The 19,560-nt window shown below is 39.8% G+C and overlaps 1 protein-coding gene across 1 annotated transcript; it reads left to right on the top strand.

Annotated features, from left to right (window-relative positions):
• Positions 1–449: 449 nt before the first annotated feature.
• LOC104269970 (cyclin-T2-like) lies at positions 450–14,124 on the top strand (the record flags this gene model as incomplete). Its single annotated transcript, XM_009875258.1, is given in 7 exon segments — positions 450–510; positions 1,627–1,689; positions 7,859–7,904; positions 9,241–9,404; positions 11,261–11,331; positions 11,559–11,778; positions 11,781–14,124. Coding segments are annotated over 7 exon segments (1,812 nt in total), but the record flags the coding sequence as incomplete, so codon positions are not given.
• Between the last annotated feature and the right edge of the window lie 5,436 nt (positions 14,125–19,560).

The raw sequence follows: 19,560 nt of genomic DNA, 5'->3' as shown, positions 1-19,560 counted from the left end.
GTATATTTTAGCCCACAAGCTTAATCTAGCTTAGCACAGGCCAGCTATGCTAAGGCCAGTGCGTCTCCAGCTGTATTTTAAAGTACTTGTAAGATGGATTACCTGCCTAGAGATATCTGAGGTGATTTGTACTTGGCAAGCCTTCTTAATTCTTACAGCATAACCTCCCCTTCTCCCAGAAATGCTTTGCTGGAACAGATACACGAGATCCAGGCAAAGTAAGTTTTACCATAAAAGCTGGTTAGGCTGCTATAACTTAACCACAGTAACGCTTACACAGGTAGAAGAAGGTATTACCCAAGCGAAGGGTTTAGAGTTGTCAGTTCTAACTGGTGTGGGGAGTGCTCTTAAACTGTGTGGCTAGTACCAGTATTCAGATAGGAAGTGTATGATTGAAATTTTGAGACAGAAGATCGCTATGTCTTGACCTGTTTGCTTATTTGTTTCAGGCATACCTTCAGCAAGCCCAAGAGCTGGTTATACTTGAAACAATAATGCTTCAGACTTTAGGTATGTCTTTCTAAATAGCGCCTGCGTGGCCGGCTTACCGTGAAGAAGTAATGGGACCCGAGTATCTGGATTTTTGTTGTGCTATTTGGTACACTAAAATTCTACTATTTTTTGTATGCAACTTCTGACCTGTGAATTTAGTTTTGTATTAGCAGTTCTTTTATGTTGACTTTGGAGTTACAAAAAAGGCAAATGTACACTTGCAAAATAGACTGACTGACATTTCAATGGGCTAGAACTGTGTACACTTCCAAATGGATTCCACTCCAGAGTGGTAACTATGTTGATATTTCTTCCTATAAGGTAACATGTTACACTAGGTTGGCTGTATATGTGCTCTGAAGCAGTTGGCAAGAGCTTTATACCAGTGTTCTTCCCCATTTTCCCTTTCAATAGAAGAACACTGTAACTGAGCAGGAGTACCACCTCTGAATAGCAGGAGTGTAAGCTGTAGTCTTGTAGTGTAACCATTTAATGGGTTCATGTAATTTGGAAGTTTGAAATGAAATATTCTGATAAGAAAACCTTCTGACTAAAGTAACATAGAGATAATTGCAGCTAGCAGGCCTGAGAACATTGACTTACTCATATTCCTAAATACCACTCTGAGTATATTGTTTAAAAAAAAAAGCTAACAGTAGTGACCTAATTTTTAAAATAGCATCATAAACATAGAAAGGTTTCTTAAGTCGCTGACCTACAAATTGACTTAATTTGTAACTTCATAGATGCAACATGTTTAAGTCCCAGAAGTTAATAAAGTGCTTGTGCACGCATGTATTCCAGTTTGTCTGTAATGTAGCTTTTACTGACTTACTAATGTACTAGAAACTGTTTAGAATGTTCAACTTTTAAAAATACAGGAACTTTCCAGAGTATATATATATAGGACTGGGAGTAGCTGAAGGAATGTTTTACTAAGTGATGTGGAAGTGGCTGTACCATCAAAAGTATGAAAAGGTGCAGAATAAAAAAGGCAGTTAAATAGTGTTACTTGATCTGCCGTGCAAAGGTGTTTAGCAAGCATTTTAGGTGTGTGGGGAACCAAAAGGGGGTTGGTTTTATTACTTTACAGATGCACATGTATAATTCTAAAATGTATTCATAACTCTTCAGGTTTTGAGATTACCATTGAACATCCACACACAGATGTTGTGAAATGTACGCAATTAGTGAGAGGTCAGTGACTTTTAACTGTACTGTAAGTCTTTTTTACCTTTCTGGTAATATTTGAAGTAATATTTGACTATGTTCTTCACCAATTATGTTATGCAAAGCGTTTGTTTAAAGCTCTTTACTTAGAGCTTGATCTTTACCGATAGAGTTTGGTGAAGAGTCCGGTTCTCTGTCCTTCATAATTTTTTTCCTTTATTACCTTTGATTTTTATAATGTCGGTTCTATGTTTTCTCAAATGACAGAAGCAGTTAGTAGTTGAAAACTGAATAAGCCAACTACTTAGTATTATTCTGGGTTGGTTATTTTCACTCTGAAATGGTTTTACCAAGTAAAATTTAGTCTGCATGTTTGTTGATGGCTAGTGCTAGCTTTTGGTCTTTTAGGTAATGAACTGAGGGATAAAGAGAGTGCTTAGCAGGTCTGCTATCATGTGCAAATACTTTAGGAGGTGACTAATTTGTTTTTCTGGAGCAGGGTGTATTTATTTGTTTTGAATAGTAGCACAGAACTCCGAACCTTTTGTTAAAGAATCATATCCTCTGACTTCTGTGCAGCTCATTAATGTGATTCTAGCTAGAAGCCTGGGGGGTTTTTTTGTTGTTGTTTTTTTTTTTTTTGTAGTTCATTTCGTTTGAGTTGTTTAGTTTTGTGTGGATTTTTTACATTTTGGCACACCTTCTTTAACTCTTAAATTGGTTGCCTTTGCAGCTTTAAAAAAAAAAAAAAGAAAAAAATATCCTCTCATAAGATGGATGATGAAAGAATTAGGAAACAGTTGTAAAAGCACCTAAAATAAGCTTTTTGTGTTAATCATGTTCCTTAATTTAAAAGCATTGAGAAATTATGAGACCATGGTTGTTAGTCTATAGTCATTTGCTGTTTATCCGTGAAAAATGTGAAGTTAAGTGCTTCAAAGTTTCTGGAATGTTTTTCTTATTTTTCTCTATAAAATAAAGGGAAGTTAAGTTAAGTTAATGATGTTGAGTAGATCTGTTTTGTAGTAACTATAGAATAGAAGTTGTTCTTTGAAGGAAAAGCAGCTCTCATTTTAAAGCAGCTTGGTGGTGTTGTGTCTTCAGAGTTTGATCCTGAGTAGTACTGTAAGTTATCTGCGTATAAAGTAGCTCTCTTGCTGTTCTTGCTATAACGATTCCTTGCTTTATGTCCAGATTTGATTGTGACTCGGGGCATAAGTCTAATTGCGCCTCAAGTCTCAGTAGTCTGATCAGCTCCTCTGCAGGGATTTGGTTTGGATTTTCATAGCTGTTGGTTAATAGAAGTTTCTGTATTTTCCTGTTTCAAGTGAGCCCCTGCACTTCTGGTCAGTATTTGGGGCTGTGGAGGCGTGCCAGGCAGTATTGTAGCTGCATCAGGATTTCCGCATTAGCAAGGGAATTTGACTTGAGCCTACAGGAAGAAAGGCATTCTGCTACACAAACTTAATTTCCTTTAGTCAAAGGTAGATACTGCCTTAAGACAGTTCAGCTTTTTCCTTTGTGTTTTGGATGCTACTTTTATGTACTGACAAAATTCACACATTGAAGGTGCTACTTTTAAAATTTGACATTTTAAAGCTAATATTTAATGTCAGTGCAGTTTAACAAAATACCGAAAAATCTAAAATTGTACTGGGTCTTGAAATCCAGAGACTCCAGTGGAGGCTGAAAATCCATGTACCTCAAGGACCGGTGAAAAGCAAATGTAATGCATTGGATGCTTGAAAGCCTGCTCATTGATTTGGGGTGGGAGGGGTGTATGCAAATGGATTTGTGTCAGCATATGCATCTCCTAGAAGTATTATAGGCTGTGAACACAAGACTCCAGTACCTCATAATAAAAAAATAAAACAAGAAAACCCAAAAAACCCTAATTAATCCATAAATTATAAATGTTGAGCATGAAATCTGTAGTCATGCATGCAAGTCAAGCAAGTGGAGAATTGCCATGGAACATTAGTCTTATGTATTGAGTGAAGAGAGAGAGGCTTGTGGGCACAGCAGTATATATATTCAAAGATGCAGTGGTATGATCCTAGTTTTATCTCTTCAACATTCATTTATTGGACAGTGTGTGGTTTTAACATGCATAGGTGCAACACTTGGATATCAAGTCCTGAAGCTTTCAAAATGTATTTAGGATTTGTTAGTGTTAAGCCTTTAGTGCTAAAGGGATTGGCTGAGAAGTTAAAGAAGTGCAAGGTCGCTTCATCTAGTTCTGGTAACGTGTCTTCCTGGACAAAAAGCCCTGATTCAGAAGACACTTTTTTTTATTAAACACGATAAACTTATCCAAGACTGTTACAATTAAAGCCTCTGACTGTACGTTTGGGTAGACAAGGAAGGGAGGAAGATAACGTGTCTTTATGCTGCCACTGTTACTGTTACTGTATTAAGCTGTAAGCTACCTGCTTTAAAAACAAAAGAGGGAGGGGGAGGCAAGAAAAAAACCCTAAACCAAAACAACCCCTCCCAAAAAAACCACAACAGGTTCTGTTGATGATGCTCAAAAGATTCAGCCAAGTCCTTTGTCAGAAGACTGTCTAGTCTTGTAAAGGCATACCAGAATCAGCTGCTGGAAGCAGAAGATGAACTAGTAAGTGGGAATTGGTGCAAATAAACGTAATTGCTTCAACATACAACTAAAGAAAAGGTTGAATTCTTCGTCTCTAAGACTGAAAGCCTTTCTGAAGGTGGTATTAGACCTCACAGATCATTGTAGGTAAGGGGTGACTGGATGGATACATAATGACTCCTGATGTTTAGGCATAAGGTATCTAATTATTCCTTCTGGTTTTCAGAGATTCATGAGTTGATGAAATTGTTCCATCTTTACAGTTTGGTCAGTATAGTAGACAAGGAAAATGGTGTGGGCTCAGTCTTTTTTCTGCACCATTCTTCCTCAGTGTCAAGAGACTGAGAAGAGGAGACAGGACCATCATTCCTTAGGATCACACAGGTCCTTTAAGGAATCTGAAGGCAGTGGATCTGTGAAGGCCTGTCAGCAAGTTCCAGTGCCCATTCCAAGGACGCTCCAGTACTGAAGAGAGAAGCTAAAAAAAAAAAAAACCAAACCCAAAACAAAACCACCACCAAGATACCAAAAACTGTTCTGGTGTGAAACTACTTTACTGGCTTGAATCCTAGTTGAGCGATCAGCAGTGAAACCGCCCAAGTGCCAAGGCCATGACATGGTCTGCTTAAGCTCTGGTGCAAAAATCAGTCTGCTCCCAGCCTGCTTCTGGTGGAACTTGAAGCGGAGGAATCTGTATCCTCACCTCCATCTTGGGAAGCCCTCAGTCATTGCTTTTTCTGTGTTGGTATACAGCCTGCTTTTGGAACTGAAGATTGGATCCCAAGGATTTCTAGGATTGTTCTCACTACTCTGCAGGTTACCAGGTATCTTGAACACCCATGATCCTTACTAATCTTTTGTGGAAATTGCACTTTCAGATTGCAAATTCTTCAAGTGTACCATAGTATCTGTATGCACAGGTGCCATTGGTTAAATGAGACTGATAAAGACAAAGTCAGCAGAAGAGGAGATGAAAATGAATCGGCTTTTTCAGAGGGTATTCACATGAGGAAAATTCAAATCTTAGATTACTAAATGGTGTGGAAAGATCTTAAGCACCAGCTGCGCTCCAGCACTGCTACAGGTGGCCTTCACATTGTGAACTTTCACCTCAGGCTTTTACAGGCCTGTTCCCAAGTTTTAAATACTTTCAAGAAAGTAAAGCCATCAGGACTGCTCAGACCTGAATGTCTCCACCATGGCCTCCTCCAGCCCTTTCCAGATACAACAGACATCCACCACCACACCTCCATTCAGAGCCTGTGGCTTTTTTCCTTTTGCCCAGAAGGACTTCAGGAAGCTTTCTCTCTTCTGATGTTGACTGACTTACCCGCAGTCTCCTCTTTCCGAGGAATGCTGACGTGTGGTGTCAGGCTCCTGGGCATAGCCAGCCACCACCCTCCTAAGGGTGACCTGGAAATCATGGTTATCTCAAGATACAGGATAACCTAGTGTTGAAGAAAAGACTCAGATATTTTGGAATTGCAACAGGTTGTGTGGCTATGCCCAATAAAAATTTTTGTTTCTGGTTGGGAAATTCTTGGAGACAGTAGCCTTTTGCTGTCCAATACACCTTCCAAGTCCCTTTTCAAAATCTTGATTACTGTGTTACTAATCTCCTGCATTGTGGTTGCTTCTGCAGCAGTGAGACAGGGTGGGTGTTTTAAATCACTCCTGAATAATAAAATACAAAATGGATTATTAATGGTTGGCATCACAGTCATCAGTCCTGTGACTTGTGAGCTATGACAGAGGAGCTCTGGTGGCTTAGTTTAGCCTCTGCTTCACCATTGTTTTAATTTGGAGATGCACTTTCCACTGCTACAAAGGCAATAACACACCAAAATACAGGAACCAAAGTTCAGTAGCTTTAAGTATAGGGATGGATTCTACTGAACCAAAGCTGCCCTTAATGTGAGAGAAGAGTTTGAGACGGATGTTTTCAGTTGTGCCTTGTATTACGGTAGGCTTTAGTTGTGAGCTGAAACTTCTTGCTGGTCTTGGCAGTGATAATTATTTAGCAGTAAATAATTTGAAACAGTATCATACTGCTTATAGTATAGGTAAGGTATTTAGCACGTTAATTTTTGAGGTTAAAATGTGTGTTTCAAGATGTGATTCTTTTCTTCCAGGTATGTGTTTTGATTTATTCAACTTTCAAGCTGATATTCAATAGAAGTTTTCTGGCATCTGCTTTTCTTCCTTGTTTAAAAGGGACGTTTCAGTGAGAGTAGAGATGCTTCTTGGTCCGGTCCCTTAATTCAAACATGTTGTAACAGAATATAGAAGTCATTGAATATCCTTTAAACATTACTTTGAAAAATGAAAAGCTAGACCTCAGTTTCAGTCTTAATAAACCATTCTGTATTTTTGTTTTGATAGTCTTGTTTCACTTTTTTTACGTTTTTTGTAATACTGCCTTGCTTTTTTTTTTTTTGGATGGGAGGGAGAGGAAAGCGTTGAATTCCATGGTTATCTGATGTGCCATTACCATTGTAGTTTGCAAACTAAATATTAAGAGTATAACACTGTCTTTTTGTCAGTTCACCTTCTGATGATTATTGACTGGTAGAATTTGTGTGTAGGAACAGCTTCTGTTACCTTGCTACTTCCACATTTTTCTCAGATTATGGCTCTGCCCGGCTGTGTGGCATAAAGACAAATCTGATTTGTACTCCTCAGCAGTCATCAGAAGTAGAGTTAAATCACATATTTAATACACTTTTTTAAAAGACTAGATTTTAAAAGCCATTGCAGTCTTTCTCAAACTTTGAGGAAAGACTGTTATTAAAATAAAAGCTTAACAATATTCCCTTTGATGTAAAATTCAACTATATACTTTCTGCAGGTAGCACTGATTTCAAATGATAGTGTCAAAGTAAGAATTCAATGAAGGCTGCATTCAATCTCCTGTTTAAACCTTTGTGCCCAGCTATTCCATTATTTGCATGTTACAGTAAGTTCTTACTCGAGTGAGGAGCGCTGGGGTCGCACTGGAAGGGCTCGGTGCCGGATGGCCGTAACAGCCTCAGTCGTTGGCTTTTCATTTCTGGCATGTTGCAGTCTTGCGAGCTGTTTGTTTTTTGGTGGGGCGGGGTGGAGCTTGCTGTGTCGTAGAGCTTTGGGAGAGAGATGTGGCTGGTTTTGGGGAGGTGCTGGGGAGTCTCCTGCCACGCTTCTCTCCAAGAGCAGGACTTGTTCTGTGCCATGAGTTGGCTTTTGGTGAGGGCCTTACTGCAGCCCAGGGCTGCGCTAGGGATCGGCTCTGCCGGGCGGGGAGAAGCAGGCGTTGCTAGAAGAGAGCCTGTGCTCACGTCTCAGATGTAGAGAAGTGTCCTTGTGGGGTAGGGAAGCAAAGGGAAAATCCTCTGTGGGTTGTACAGCGGGAGGGTTAGTGAATGGAACAACGGGCCTGTCTCCAGTTACTGGCTGTAATTTCTGTGCCTTGGAAAAAATATTTTAAAAGCTAGTTAGCTAAATTCAGATCAGTTCTGTGGAGGTACCAAGTTGTGCTTCTGGAAGGTAAAACTGCTTTAATTGTGAAATGAACCTGCCAAGTTAGTGCAGATCTTTAATCTCTGCATTTTTCTTCTTTTACAGCAAGCAAGGATTTGGCACAGACATCCTATTTCATGGCTACCAACAGGTTGTTATCCTGAACCTCTTTGTTGCACTGTTGTAGCACACTATAGCTTCCTTTACTGCAGGGCCCCCTCCATGTGTCTTACCCTTGTTGCAACGGGAGACTGGGCCATCTACAGTGGTGGTACCTTCCTGCTTGCAGTGCGGTGTATTGTACAAGGGTCTGATGGCACAAAGGGGTTAAATGCACAATGAGAAGTGTAGTGGTGCTTTCTGATGACATTTTTCTCGATTGTGAGTGCATAAGTCTAAAATTGGTAGCCTGAATAGCAGCTAAAGATTACAAAGAGCTAAACTTAACCTAGAAATCCGAGCATCTTGGTAAGTACAAAACTATTTTTAGTTTACACTTGTAGTTAATGGCAGTTTTCTCTTAACTTTAAATATATTGATCCAGTATTAACTTATAAAATTGTAGTGGGCCTAAGACCTTTTCAGCTACCTGATTTTTCTTTTTAGATAGACTAGTGGTTAGTCCAATGTTCTTCCTTTTAGAAACAGCTCTTTAATCTTTATATATAGTTTTAAAACTTAAGTACTTATGTGTTTAAAGTTCTAGGATTCCAAACAGGGATTGTGTGTACATAGCCTGTTGTAGAAAGGTGGAATCTGAGAGCAGACTTTTTAGTCTTGGTTTCTTCGTTACTTCAATTTACTTCTTGCAAAACAACTTGGAGCTTTATTTAAGAGGGTTACATTACATGTAGATAGCTTTTAAGCAGTATTTGCTGGTTATTCAAACTCTCCCAGAAAAATATTTCCTAGTGGTTCCTTGATGGGCAGGGTTCTGTATTTGAAACAGCTGTTAAGAAAAGCTGTGATAAAGCAGTGAAACTGCACCTGTGGCTTTGTGCTGCTGCCAACTGAAGCTGAAGGCGAGCCTGCAACTATCACAACTCCAGGCCTGGTGAAAGCTAAGCCCCCGAGTCGTTCACTTGGCTTCTGCAGAACTGTTGGGTGCCACCTTCCAATTGTCTCGTTCAGAGTCTCCATAATCAGCCAAATGTGTTTTGCTGTAGAGTTTTAATTGACCGTATTATACTTCTTTCTTCTAGTACTTAAGTACAGTAGAGTAACTGGTAAATTTATTTACTGTTTATCACACTTTATAGAGCAAAAGCAAATTAAACCTTTCTACCAGATGAATGCCCTGGCCTTTGTTTTCTTAAGGCAGTAAGATATCTTATGAACTTAATCAGAAAAATGTTCCATGAGCTGACGTTTAACTGCTGTTTCTTGACAAGTTATCTTATTCTGTACGTTAATGGTTGATTTGTTTGGGTTTTCTGTTTTACATGTTTGATTTCCTTTGGTTCCTCTTTACGAAATCTGTGCGACAGTCTTCACCTTACTACATTCTGTCTTCAGTACAAGCCTACAGTGATAGCATGCGTGTGCATTCACTTGGCCTGCAAGTGGTCCAACTGGGAGATCCCAGTATCAACTGATGGGAAACACTGGTGGGAATATGTAGATCCTTCAGTTACTCTAGAATTACTAGATGGTAAGTGATACTGCCTTTTCACGTCTTTGAATTCAGCGGTTTGTTAATGCAGAAATAGGAGCATACTACATGAAGAGCATGGCTTTAAGCCTAAAATAAGTCTCATTGACTTCACTTATCAGATGCTCAGGTGAGAGAAAGATGCAGGAGAGGAGAGAACTTTGGGAAGACAAGCTTAGTTTTGAGACTCTTTCTATTTCATCCTGTGAAATAATACCTTTTGCTAGGTGCAGGTTAGAATCTTGCTTTTAAGTGCATTCTAAAACCAGGAAAAAAGAGGAGACATACCAGCACAAATCCATGCAGCCCTGATCGTTTTGTTCACATCGCTGATACAAGTTTATGGCTGTGTTGTCACTGAAACAAGCGTTTTTAAAGCTATACATAAACCAGCCGTATTTGTGAAGGTAGTTCTATGTTTACATTTTGGTATCGCTTATGATACCTCAGACTCGGGTACAACATTTCTTTCTTGTTAAATGGCTTCTTTCCAGAAGCAAGCACAGACCTAGCAGACCATACATCTAGCAGCTTACTATCTTTTGAAGCAGTACTTACTACATTGGAGTCTGAAAGTAAGGCCTGCATGCGCTGCTGGGGTGGAGGTGGCAGCTTCTGGGCCTTTCAGATCTTTATATTGGACTTTGCTGTTAGTTCTGGAGTGAAACCTTTGGTTCACAGTGGCAGCGACCTCCAGGCTTGCTTTGGCCCAGCACAGCTCCCCTTGGCCTGCTGTCTTTCCCTGCTGAGTTTTGCTTTCCTGCTGGCAACATTACTGGTTTTGAAAGTAAACTTGAGTAGATGTCCTGTGAAGCACAGAACCAAAGTGAGCTTGAAATCACAAATTCAACTGACTCTGTCTTTGTAGGCTTCTTTAAGTTGTATCTGTAGCTTCAAGTACCACCTTGCCTGCCTTCTCATCTGGTGATTGGTTCTGGGTGTTTGGTCAGCACGCACCACTGTGATTTCTATAATCCCACGAGATGTGTGTGGTGAGCTCACAGGGAACACCCCTTAATTCTCCAAGTGCTGGTGGAGCTGGTGTGTGTAAGAGACTCAGGCAGACCAAAGGGCTGAGGCTGTTTTGCTCTTGGAAGCAGCTTAGTTTTTAACTTGCTTGTAGAGTTCTGGAGAAGCCAGTTCTTCCAGACCTGCGAGAGGTGTACTTTTGCATTCAAATTGTGACTGTACCTAATTGTTTTGAGCTTGTGAATAAAATTTTAGTGGAAAGTATTTTTATTTGCTGACAAGCATGGAGACCTATGTTTCCTTGTTGACACACTAATTGCAAGGATCGTTGTTGTTTGTGTGGTTTTTAACACAGCCAGCGACTTTGCCAAAACCACAAATTTATCAAAAGCTGTTGTTTAAAAGGGGGTGTTTCACGGGTCTGGTGGTTTATATTTTATTCAGAGCTGTTACCGGTTGTTCCTCAAGTTTGATGGAATGACTAAAACAGCGACTTGGAAATTTATCCTTTAAAGGAAAGTCAACTTCATACAGGAAATGCCCAAGCTGAATGGCAAGCACGTTATTTGAGGAGCGATTGTTTGTACAGATCCTTCTTGAAGTTTTTGGCCTAATGAATCTAGATTCTGCAAGAGTAAAACAAAATCTTAAATTCAAACCTTTTTTTTAGACTGTGTGTAGTGGTCAGAAGTCTGTCATAATGTACTATTGTAGCCTTTTTTTTCAACAATTGTCTAACCATTTTTGTATTAAATATCAGTTGAAATTATGTGCAGCCTGAAGTAACTATTGCAAAAGCTGTATGCTGTTAGTCTAGAAAAATGCTTAAAGTTTAACCTGATTACAGAATCAGATGTAAAAATGGCTTTTTTTTTCTTCTTACCCAGAGCTGACTCATGAGTTTCTGCAAATACTAGAAAAAACGCCTAGCAGGCTCAAGAGAATTAGAAATTGGCGGGTAAGAAACTTTCCCTATAATAGTGTCTAGCATAAAGAGGTGAACTTTTAGGGGAATTATGAACCAAGGGAAAAAGTTTAGTTATATCTTATTTGTTCTTTATTCCTGCAGCTGGGTTGGGAGAGGGTGAACCCCTGAGTTAGCTTTTATCCTCACCTTTGAGCAAGGTGAGGATACTTTGTACAAGTATTCTAAGCAGTTATTTTCTCACCTTTTTTTTTCCTTAGGCTAATCAGGCTGCTAGGAAACCTAAAGGTGATGGACAAATATCCGAGAACTCGCTTCTTGGTTCGTCTTTGGTCCAGAATTCCATTTTGGTGGATACAGTTACTGGTGTAACTGCAAACACAAGTTTCCAAAAACCATCAACATCGTTTCCTGCACCAGTACCTCTGACCTCAGGAAGTATTTCTGTTCCAGACAGTCACGCACCCGAAAATTTGGCAATATAGGAATGCCAAGTACCTCATACAGTTTGGCATCGCACCAGGAATGGCCTCAGCATCAAGAACAAACAAGGACAGACCAAATATACACTCAAAAACAGGAGACGTTACCTGCCAGTCAGTACAACATGAACTTCCAGCCAGCGACGTCTGTCCAGTTGCACTCTGGAGTACATCACAGACCTGACAAACTTGCTGAGCATTCTACTGTCAAACAAGAATATTCTCATAAGTCGGGAAACAAACACCACGGACAAGTTGCTGCTCCTGTAATAATTCCTCAAAAAATGTCTTTGGATAAATACAGAGAGAAGCGCAAACTAGAAACCCTTGAACTGGATGTGAGAGAACACTATCTAGCAACCCCAGGCGAACAGCAGCATAAAAAACACTTGCAGCCACAGCCAGCCAGCAGTTCTTCTGTTACATCTCCTATTAAAATGAAAATCCCTATTGGAAACGCGGAGAAGCCTGAAAAACACGCGTCTGATAAGAAAGAAAAGGGCGGCTTGCTCAAACTCCGTATACCGATCCCACCTGTAGAAAAGGGTGCCAGTAAGGAGGAGCTGAAAATGAAAATTAAAGTTTCTTCCTCGGAGAGGCACAGCTCGTCGGACGAGGGTAGCGGAAAAAGCAAGCATTCGAGTCCCCATGTCAGCAGAGAGCATAAGGAAAAACACAAAGAGCACTCCTTAAATCGCCACCACAGTCTCGGCCACAAGCACTTCCACTCCCATGGCCCTGGGGGTGGCAGCGGCGGCAGCAGCAAGCACAGCGACGGAGTGACGCCCACTGTGCTGAGGAGTCCCGTCGGCCTGGGCGGCGATGGCAACTCCTCTAGTGCCAGCTCATCAAGGAAGAAGTTGCACAGCAACGACGCTTCTCACAACCACCACTCCAAAATGAGCAAAAGTTCCAAAAGTGCAGGTAGTTCATCTAGTTCTTCCTCTGTTAAGCAGTATGTATCCTCTCGCAGCTCTGTTTTTAACCTTCCCTTACCCCCTCCTCCCCCTGTCACATACCAGGTGGGCTACGGACATCTCAGCACCCTCGTGAAACTGGACAAGAAACCAGTGGAGAACGGTCCTGATGCCAATCACCAGTACAGTACAAACAGCCAGCATATGGACTACAAAGATACATTCGACATGCTGGATTCGCTGTTAAGTGCCCAAGGAATGAACATGTAGTCAATTCTTAGGTTGTTTTTTCTTTACTTTTTTTTTTAATTTAAGAATTGTTAGAATGGAAAACTTCCTATACAGCAGTAGCAACGCGAGCTGTTGCTGCTGCAGTTTCAGTATATGTAAGTGCTGCTTTATCCTTCACTCTGAAAAGAAGAGATATAGTAACCGAGTCTTTATCTCCACATATGATAGTGTTATAAATACTGTAATAGCATGGAAGGTGCAAAAATCTCAGTATTTCTACAACTGCAGCTAAGACCAGTAGAACGAACGTCCGCTTTTAGGTGTATAGGATGCCTCGAGCATTGGTTATTTATAATTTTGAATACTGCAGCCACAACTTTTTGTTGCGTAGTTTTGGAATGAGTGTAATTGTTTTCTCGTGTATTTATACTGTATGTATGATTTGCATGTTTCAAAGATAAAGGGATTAAGAACAGTATACTGATAACTGTTTACAAGGAAGTGGAGAAAAATGTACATACATTTTCGTATGTTTAGATATACCATAAATACTCAGGATTGGAGCTGCTTGTAAGTATAACAGAATACACATAACTTTATTTTATCTTGCCAGAGTCCCTCAGTTATCCAAACAGAGATGGCACTTTGTCTTGTTTATCTTTAAATTGTAGGCCTTATTGGAAACCGTTTAAAAGGGACACTTTTTCACTAGAGAAGGTACCCAGTACCGTGTAGGGGCAGCACCGGACAGTATTACCAGGGAGGCAGGAGATCGGGTAGGCCTCTGCTCACTCATCATGGCCAGGCCTCAGAAACGTCCCTAGTTTTCTGAAGGAAAAAGCATTAAAATAAAAGTTTACATAATCTTTTGATGTGAAGTGCATTTAAATGTTTATTGGCTTGATGCAGTAAAATAGACACAGAGCTGTTACTGGCTATGTAGATTAATGTGACTTAACTGCAATTCATAACTGTCATTGTGGGAAACCCATCTTTTTTTTAAAAAAGTCATTATTTATTTTAATAGCAGACAGGAGTCACTTTCCATTACCATTTCAGAATAGTACCCGCATTCTGAGATCCAAAAAGTGTACTTGTGTGTGATGCCATATTTCTTTTACAGGTGAACACAGTCTTCACATAACTAAGAATAAAACTATTGATATCCCAACTTTATATTCTGATAATAAAATAGTTATCATTGATTCTGTGCATTGTACTTGTCATTAGTAACCAAATTGGAAGACACTTGTGTTTTAGCTCTGTGGGGATTGGAAAAAAACCAAACCTCAGTCTCCCCGTTAAACTGCTCACATCTGTTTTATCTGCCTGTCAGTGTCAGTGCAATGGCTCATGTGCTCTTCCCAGGGTGTTTTGTTCTTCAAGAGAAATGACGGGTGTGAACGTTGCTGTATTCCCAAAGCCAATACCACAGCTCAGTCACCTGGAAAAGCGAACTGACTTTCTGGGTTCTTACTCAAAACTATTCATAAGCTATGAAGTACCTCAACACAAACTCAGTCCATAGTAGCAACAGCCAGTTTTTCAGTGACTTCTTTTAACGGAGAAGTGCACGTGGTGTGAAGTAAACGTGTGCTAAAGCCACAGCGTTCACTCGGCGCTCGTGTAGTTGTCTAAGTCTCAGATGACGAATCTGAAGCTCAGCCCTTTCAGTTCTGTTTCTCACGTGTGCTTTAAATGATAAAACTGGTCAATATCTACCCAGTTGGTAGTTGCTGTATTACGTAACTACAAGTATATCAATTACTATGTAATACTCTGTTTCCAGTAATGCAAACGCTTGTAATTACTTGAATAAGTTTTATTTGAACTATGGATACTTTTTTTTACACTTAAGGAATATTTAAATGAAAACCCGATTGCATTTTCTGCGAAATCTAAGCTTAAATCTTGGCCCGTGTACAAAATCCCAAGCTGTCTTACCCCTACCAAGTTGGTTATTTTTCTACACTCGGAATGTGACTTGTTGTTATGTAGTTCTGCATTGTTGAATATTTTCTATCCTTTTATAGTCAGTTTCCTTTCCATCTCGGAGCTGGTTTTGGGTCTGATTTTTAAGAAATGTAATCTGAGTTATACACTGTCCTAAGCCAGAGTGTGGGCAGACAGAAAAAATAGCAGTAAATTGTCTTAATTTTTTCTTTGAAGCACTACAATGCTTTCTTTTTGAGTCTGTTTAAATTGTTGTGCCATGAAATGCATCTTATACAGCCGCTCTGGATAAGCAATATATTGTACTGTAAATATAACAATTGCTGTCATAACTTGGAGTTAAAGTATCTGGATAGTAACTAGTGCCTGTCTAATATAAATTGGAAAAAGAGCATAGGCCTTCATCCTAAGGTGCTGTTTCACAAGAATTATTTCCTATTTCAAGTTTGGGAAATTGTGAAATATTGTGGACAAAATGTTGCTATGCTACATTGAGATCCAAACAGTGATTTTTGGTTTCTCTGTAAAGGACATCCATAAAACTCATTGGTTTTGGTTTTCAATGTAATTGTAAATATGTGATACTGTATGTGTCGTCGTGTCTGAAACTGAAGTTGATGTGGTGATAGTAGGGGCTGAGGGAGGGAGAGAGGAGGTGCAACGAGATGCCACTAGCTTTCCCTCGCTGAAACCCGCTGCCAGTTTGTGAACTGTGTGAATTGCAGCCTGGCTGGGGTGTTCAAAAAGAGCGAAAATTAATGGGATCGGCATCAGCCTCACAAGCGAATGACTGAATAAATGCAATAAAAGGCTAACAGACAACACTATTGCTCTGTTCATCACTTTGATTACAGATTTTTTTATTGTTGTTGTTATGAATTTGAGTACATGCATTATGTAATTTGTAAAATGACGCTGTAGTGGAGACCTTGCTACAACACTATTAAAAAAATCTTCCCTTTTTGTGAGAGATGAGGTTTGTAGAATAGTGAGATTCTTTCGTATGTGGAATCTTAATCTGTCCCTAATGGTGGAAGTGCTGAAGTCATGTATCTCACTGTGACCTGGTACTTCGGTATTTGCATAAAAAGGCAGTTCTGTATATTCTTTGGCTAACTGTAAATGGAAATGTTTCATATTAGGATAGTTGAATTTTTGAGGTACAGCCGTTTGTGTGAGATTAGGAGAAACAACTTTTATTTCTAAGAACTTGTAAAAAAATATTTTCAATAAAATTCCCTACCTCACCTCTATTGTGCAGAAATTATCCCATTCTCCTATATTTAATTTTCCAACTTCATTTGTAAACACAGAGAAGATCACTTTTCAGTTATTGGCAAAACATTGCTGGTTTTTGTTAAATCAGTCGAACAGCACAATACTCAAAAAACTGAAGTAATTTGTTTCCTTCCTTTACATTGTGGGGATCAGGTATCTGATACCTGAAAAACAAATTCTAGAAACTCCATGCCATCTTAAGCTGCTCTCTCATTGTACCTTTGGGTTGAGAGCCTGTACTGTGTAATGTTCTCGTGCACTGGGTGGCCATGCTTCACCTTAATTTTTTTTTTATTTGTTTGTGAGGTTTTTGGTGTGGAGAGCTGGGGGGTAAGAGGCGAGGGGGAGGGTGACAAGAGCAGACCCTCAGGGGAAGAGGTTTCCAGTCGTGTGTTTTGCAGTGAAGGGGACTGAGCAAACCTTTTGCTTTCTTTAACTGGAATGTAAATACACATTTCCATGATCAATTCTAGAAAATACATCTTTTAAAAGACTTGGAAGTTATGCCAATCTTAACTAGCTAATTCATTTCTCATTTTTTTCTGAAATACTCGAATCCTTACACCTTTAAAAATACATAATTGCTTCCAGGTGTGTTCTCTCGTTTTGCTGCTGGGAATGGCAGTTTCTCTGGCTTCTGAGGTGGATATAGCAAACCCAGACTGAATTTTTAACCTTAGAAGTTTCAGTAGTTGGGTTTGATTCCTCTACATTCCTGCACTTCTTACCCTAGTTCAGAGATTACGTTCTTTGACACCTGTACCATTCACTTTCTGAAGCTGTCTCCTGGTGAGGGTCCCTGTGGGAAGTGGCAAGTAGGGGAGAGAAGGCACTCTGCTCACTGGAAGCCCTTCCTCAGAACTCCTGTTCTCTTTTACTTGCATGCAAGAACCAGAGTTTTACAAGAGGAGTTGTTGAAAGTCGCATCAGTTCCTGCTTTTCTGAACTTTGTGGAAAAACACTTAATTTTGAACCCGAATAATTTTAAAAGGCTGTGGGTTTTCTGGGCTCAATGTCTGCTTCATTGAGCAGAAAGGCTGATGTGTATCTTGCGATGCAGATTTTCATGTTGTATTGCTGGCTGTAGTGCCAAGGCAGTGTAAAACAGCCACACCTTTTTCTGAGCCTTGAGCATTGGCTCAGAGCTTTAAATAATACTAGGTATCCTCTACGGTGACAAAAGGTGACAAATTTAAGCTCCAAATTTTGAGGAAACTTGGCATCGTATCTACTACTCTGTGGCAGGTTCTTCCCTGTTGTTAGAAGACTATACTCTTTTAAACAGTAAGGATTACCCTGCTCACATACTATAAATAATTGTGACCTGCCTCACTGGGTCATTTTTCATTGAAAATAAAGGTTTTCAAGAAGGTTTTTAAAGTTTCTCACCCTTTCCCCTTATCACATTAGATACCTTATTACAGGTATCTGCATTTCGACATGGAAATCCATGAGCTCATCAAGTAAGAAATACGCAACCTTAGACTTGTTTATAGAAAGCTCTACTGGACTGGACTTGGCTGAGCAACCCAAGGCACCCTAAACCCACCCGTCTTGGTGTTGCGGCACCGAGCAAAAATGGTCTTTCACATTTAAAACTCAGGTTAAAGTTTTACGAGCCTTTTAAGTTGGAGACTAATCTTAGTGTAATTAGCTGGATTAAACGTTAGATTTAAACTGAAAATAACTAGTTAGCTTAATGTTGGAGAACTCAGATTTTAACAATGTTATTTTTGCTTATAAAACACATGCATAAGGGGAGGAGGAGGGTGGTGTAATTCTGGCATTTTTTAATGAACTGTATATCCTAGTGCGTTCCCGTTCTTTCCCTGCTTATGAGTCTCATCTCAGTTCCATTTCATGCTAAATCAAAACTCATATTTACTTTGCAGCTTTGTTGGAGATACTACCTTAATCAGAGAAGAATTAATATATATTATGGAATCATGTACCCCCCCCTTGAGTTCACATGCCAGGGCTCCCACCTTTACTCTGCAAGTTAATTTAACAGGAAGATAACCTGAGCATGAAGTTGCTATGGATTTTTGGCATGAGCACCAACTGGGACTGTTAACTTTGAACATGACTGTGATGTTAGGATTTCTCTTATACCGGCATAATGTTCTGTCATTGTTATGTGGCATTATACGTACAGAAACTATTAATAAAGGATTTTGCTAGAAGTACTGATTTCGCTTTGCTTCTGTAAAGTTCAGACCAACTCTCTGAAGTCAGGGTACTGGTATAAAATAAAGTTTGAAAGTTATTTAACTAAAATGTTTAGCTCTCTGGGGAAAGTTGATTTTGCATAAAATTTAGAACTTCCTTCTTTCCTTCTGGTAAAACACTAATTTTCATGTCACTGCTGGCACTAAAATCAGGGTCTTGAACTCTTGAGAGCTCAGCAGTAGTAGGGCTGAGTTTTACTGCAGCTCTTCCTGGAGCCTAGATGCTCACAAAGGCACAAGGATCACTGCGTTTGATACGGCAAAACAAATTTTCAATTTCTACAGTGTCTCATTCTCCTGAAATTTTGAAAAGACTCAGGAAGAAGACTTATAAGAAAGAGGTCAATCTAAATACTAATACCTGATTTTATTTTTTTTTGTCTATTAATGTAATGTTCTCAAGTGTTATTTTGTGTGGTTAGTAGTAGCGTTATACTAACCATAAAAACTTATTTTTACAGCACAGATGGAAGCTGTTACTTGTCATCTAATTACATAGTGCTCACTCGTGTTTTTCAAAAGTTTCAGTGTCAGAATCAAATTTGCTGTTCTAATTCAGATTAAGGATATTGAAAAACAGCAGTGGACTGTCTGATGACTGAAACAGCACTTTACAGCCTTTGCAAATGAGAAAGGTAACGCTCCTGTGCTTCTGCTGCCCTGGATCAGCAAACGGTGGGGTGAGAATTGCAACACACCGCTCTGAATGCCAAAACCACCACTCGGTGATGACAGAGGAGGTTCAGGGGCAGTTTTATCGAGGTGATTTAATACCCAGTAGGGGCAGTGAGGAAGACAACACCAGACCCTTCAGTGTTCCCAGTGGCAAGAGGCAATGGGCACAGCTCGACGTACAGGACAGTCTGTTCCAACATAAAAACATTTTTACTCTGAGGGTGGTTGAAGGCTGCAACACATTCCTGAGAGAGGCTGTGAAGTCACCATCCTTGGTGATAACAGTTGATGAGACAAGGGCTTCAGCCAACCCCGCTCTGAAGAGTGGGATCACACTACAGCATCTCTAGAGGCCTCTTCCAACCTCAACCATTCTGTAACCCGCAACTGTCCAGAAAACGCACTGCTTCTGTGAGGAAAGGCATTCACAAATCTTAGATTCATAATTCTAGCCAGACTGGGAAATGATCTTGACGTAAGCTTAATAAAGATGCACGT

This window comes from Apaloderma vittatum, unplaced genomic scaffold, assembly GCF_000703405.1.
Source record: "Apaloderma vittatum isolate BGI_N311 unplaced genomic scaffold, ASM70340v1 scaffold24448, whole genome shotgun sequence".
NCBI classification, from domain to species: domain Eukaryota; kingdom Metazoa; phylum Chordata; class Aves; order Trogoniformes; family Trogonidae; genus Apaloderma; species Apaloderma vittatum.
The sequence above is the reverse complement of the archived record's forward strand: the minus strand, read 5'-3'. Positions and strand labels throughout refer to the sequence as shown.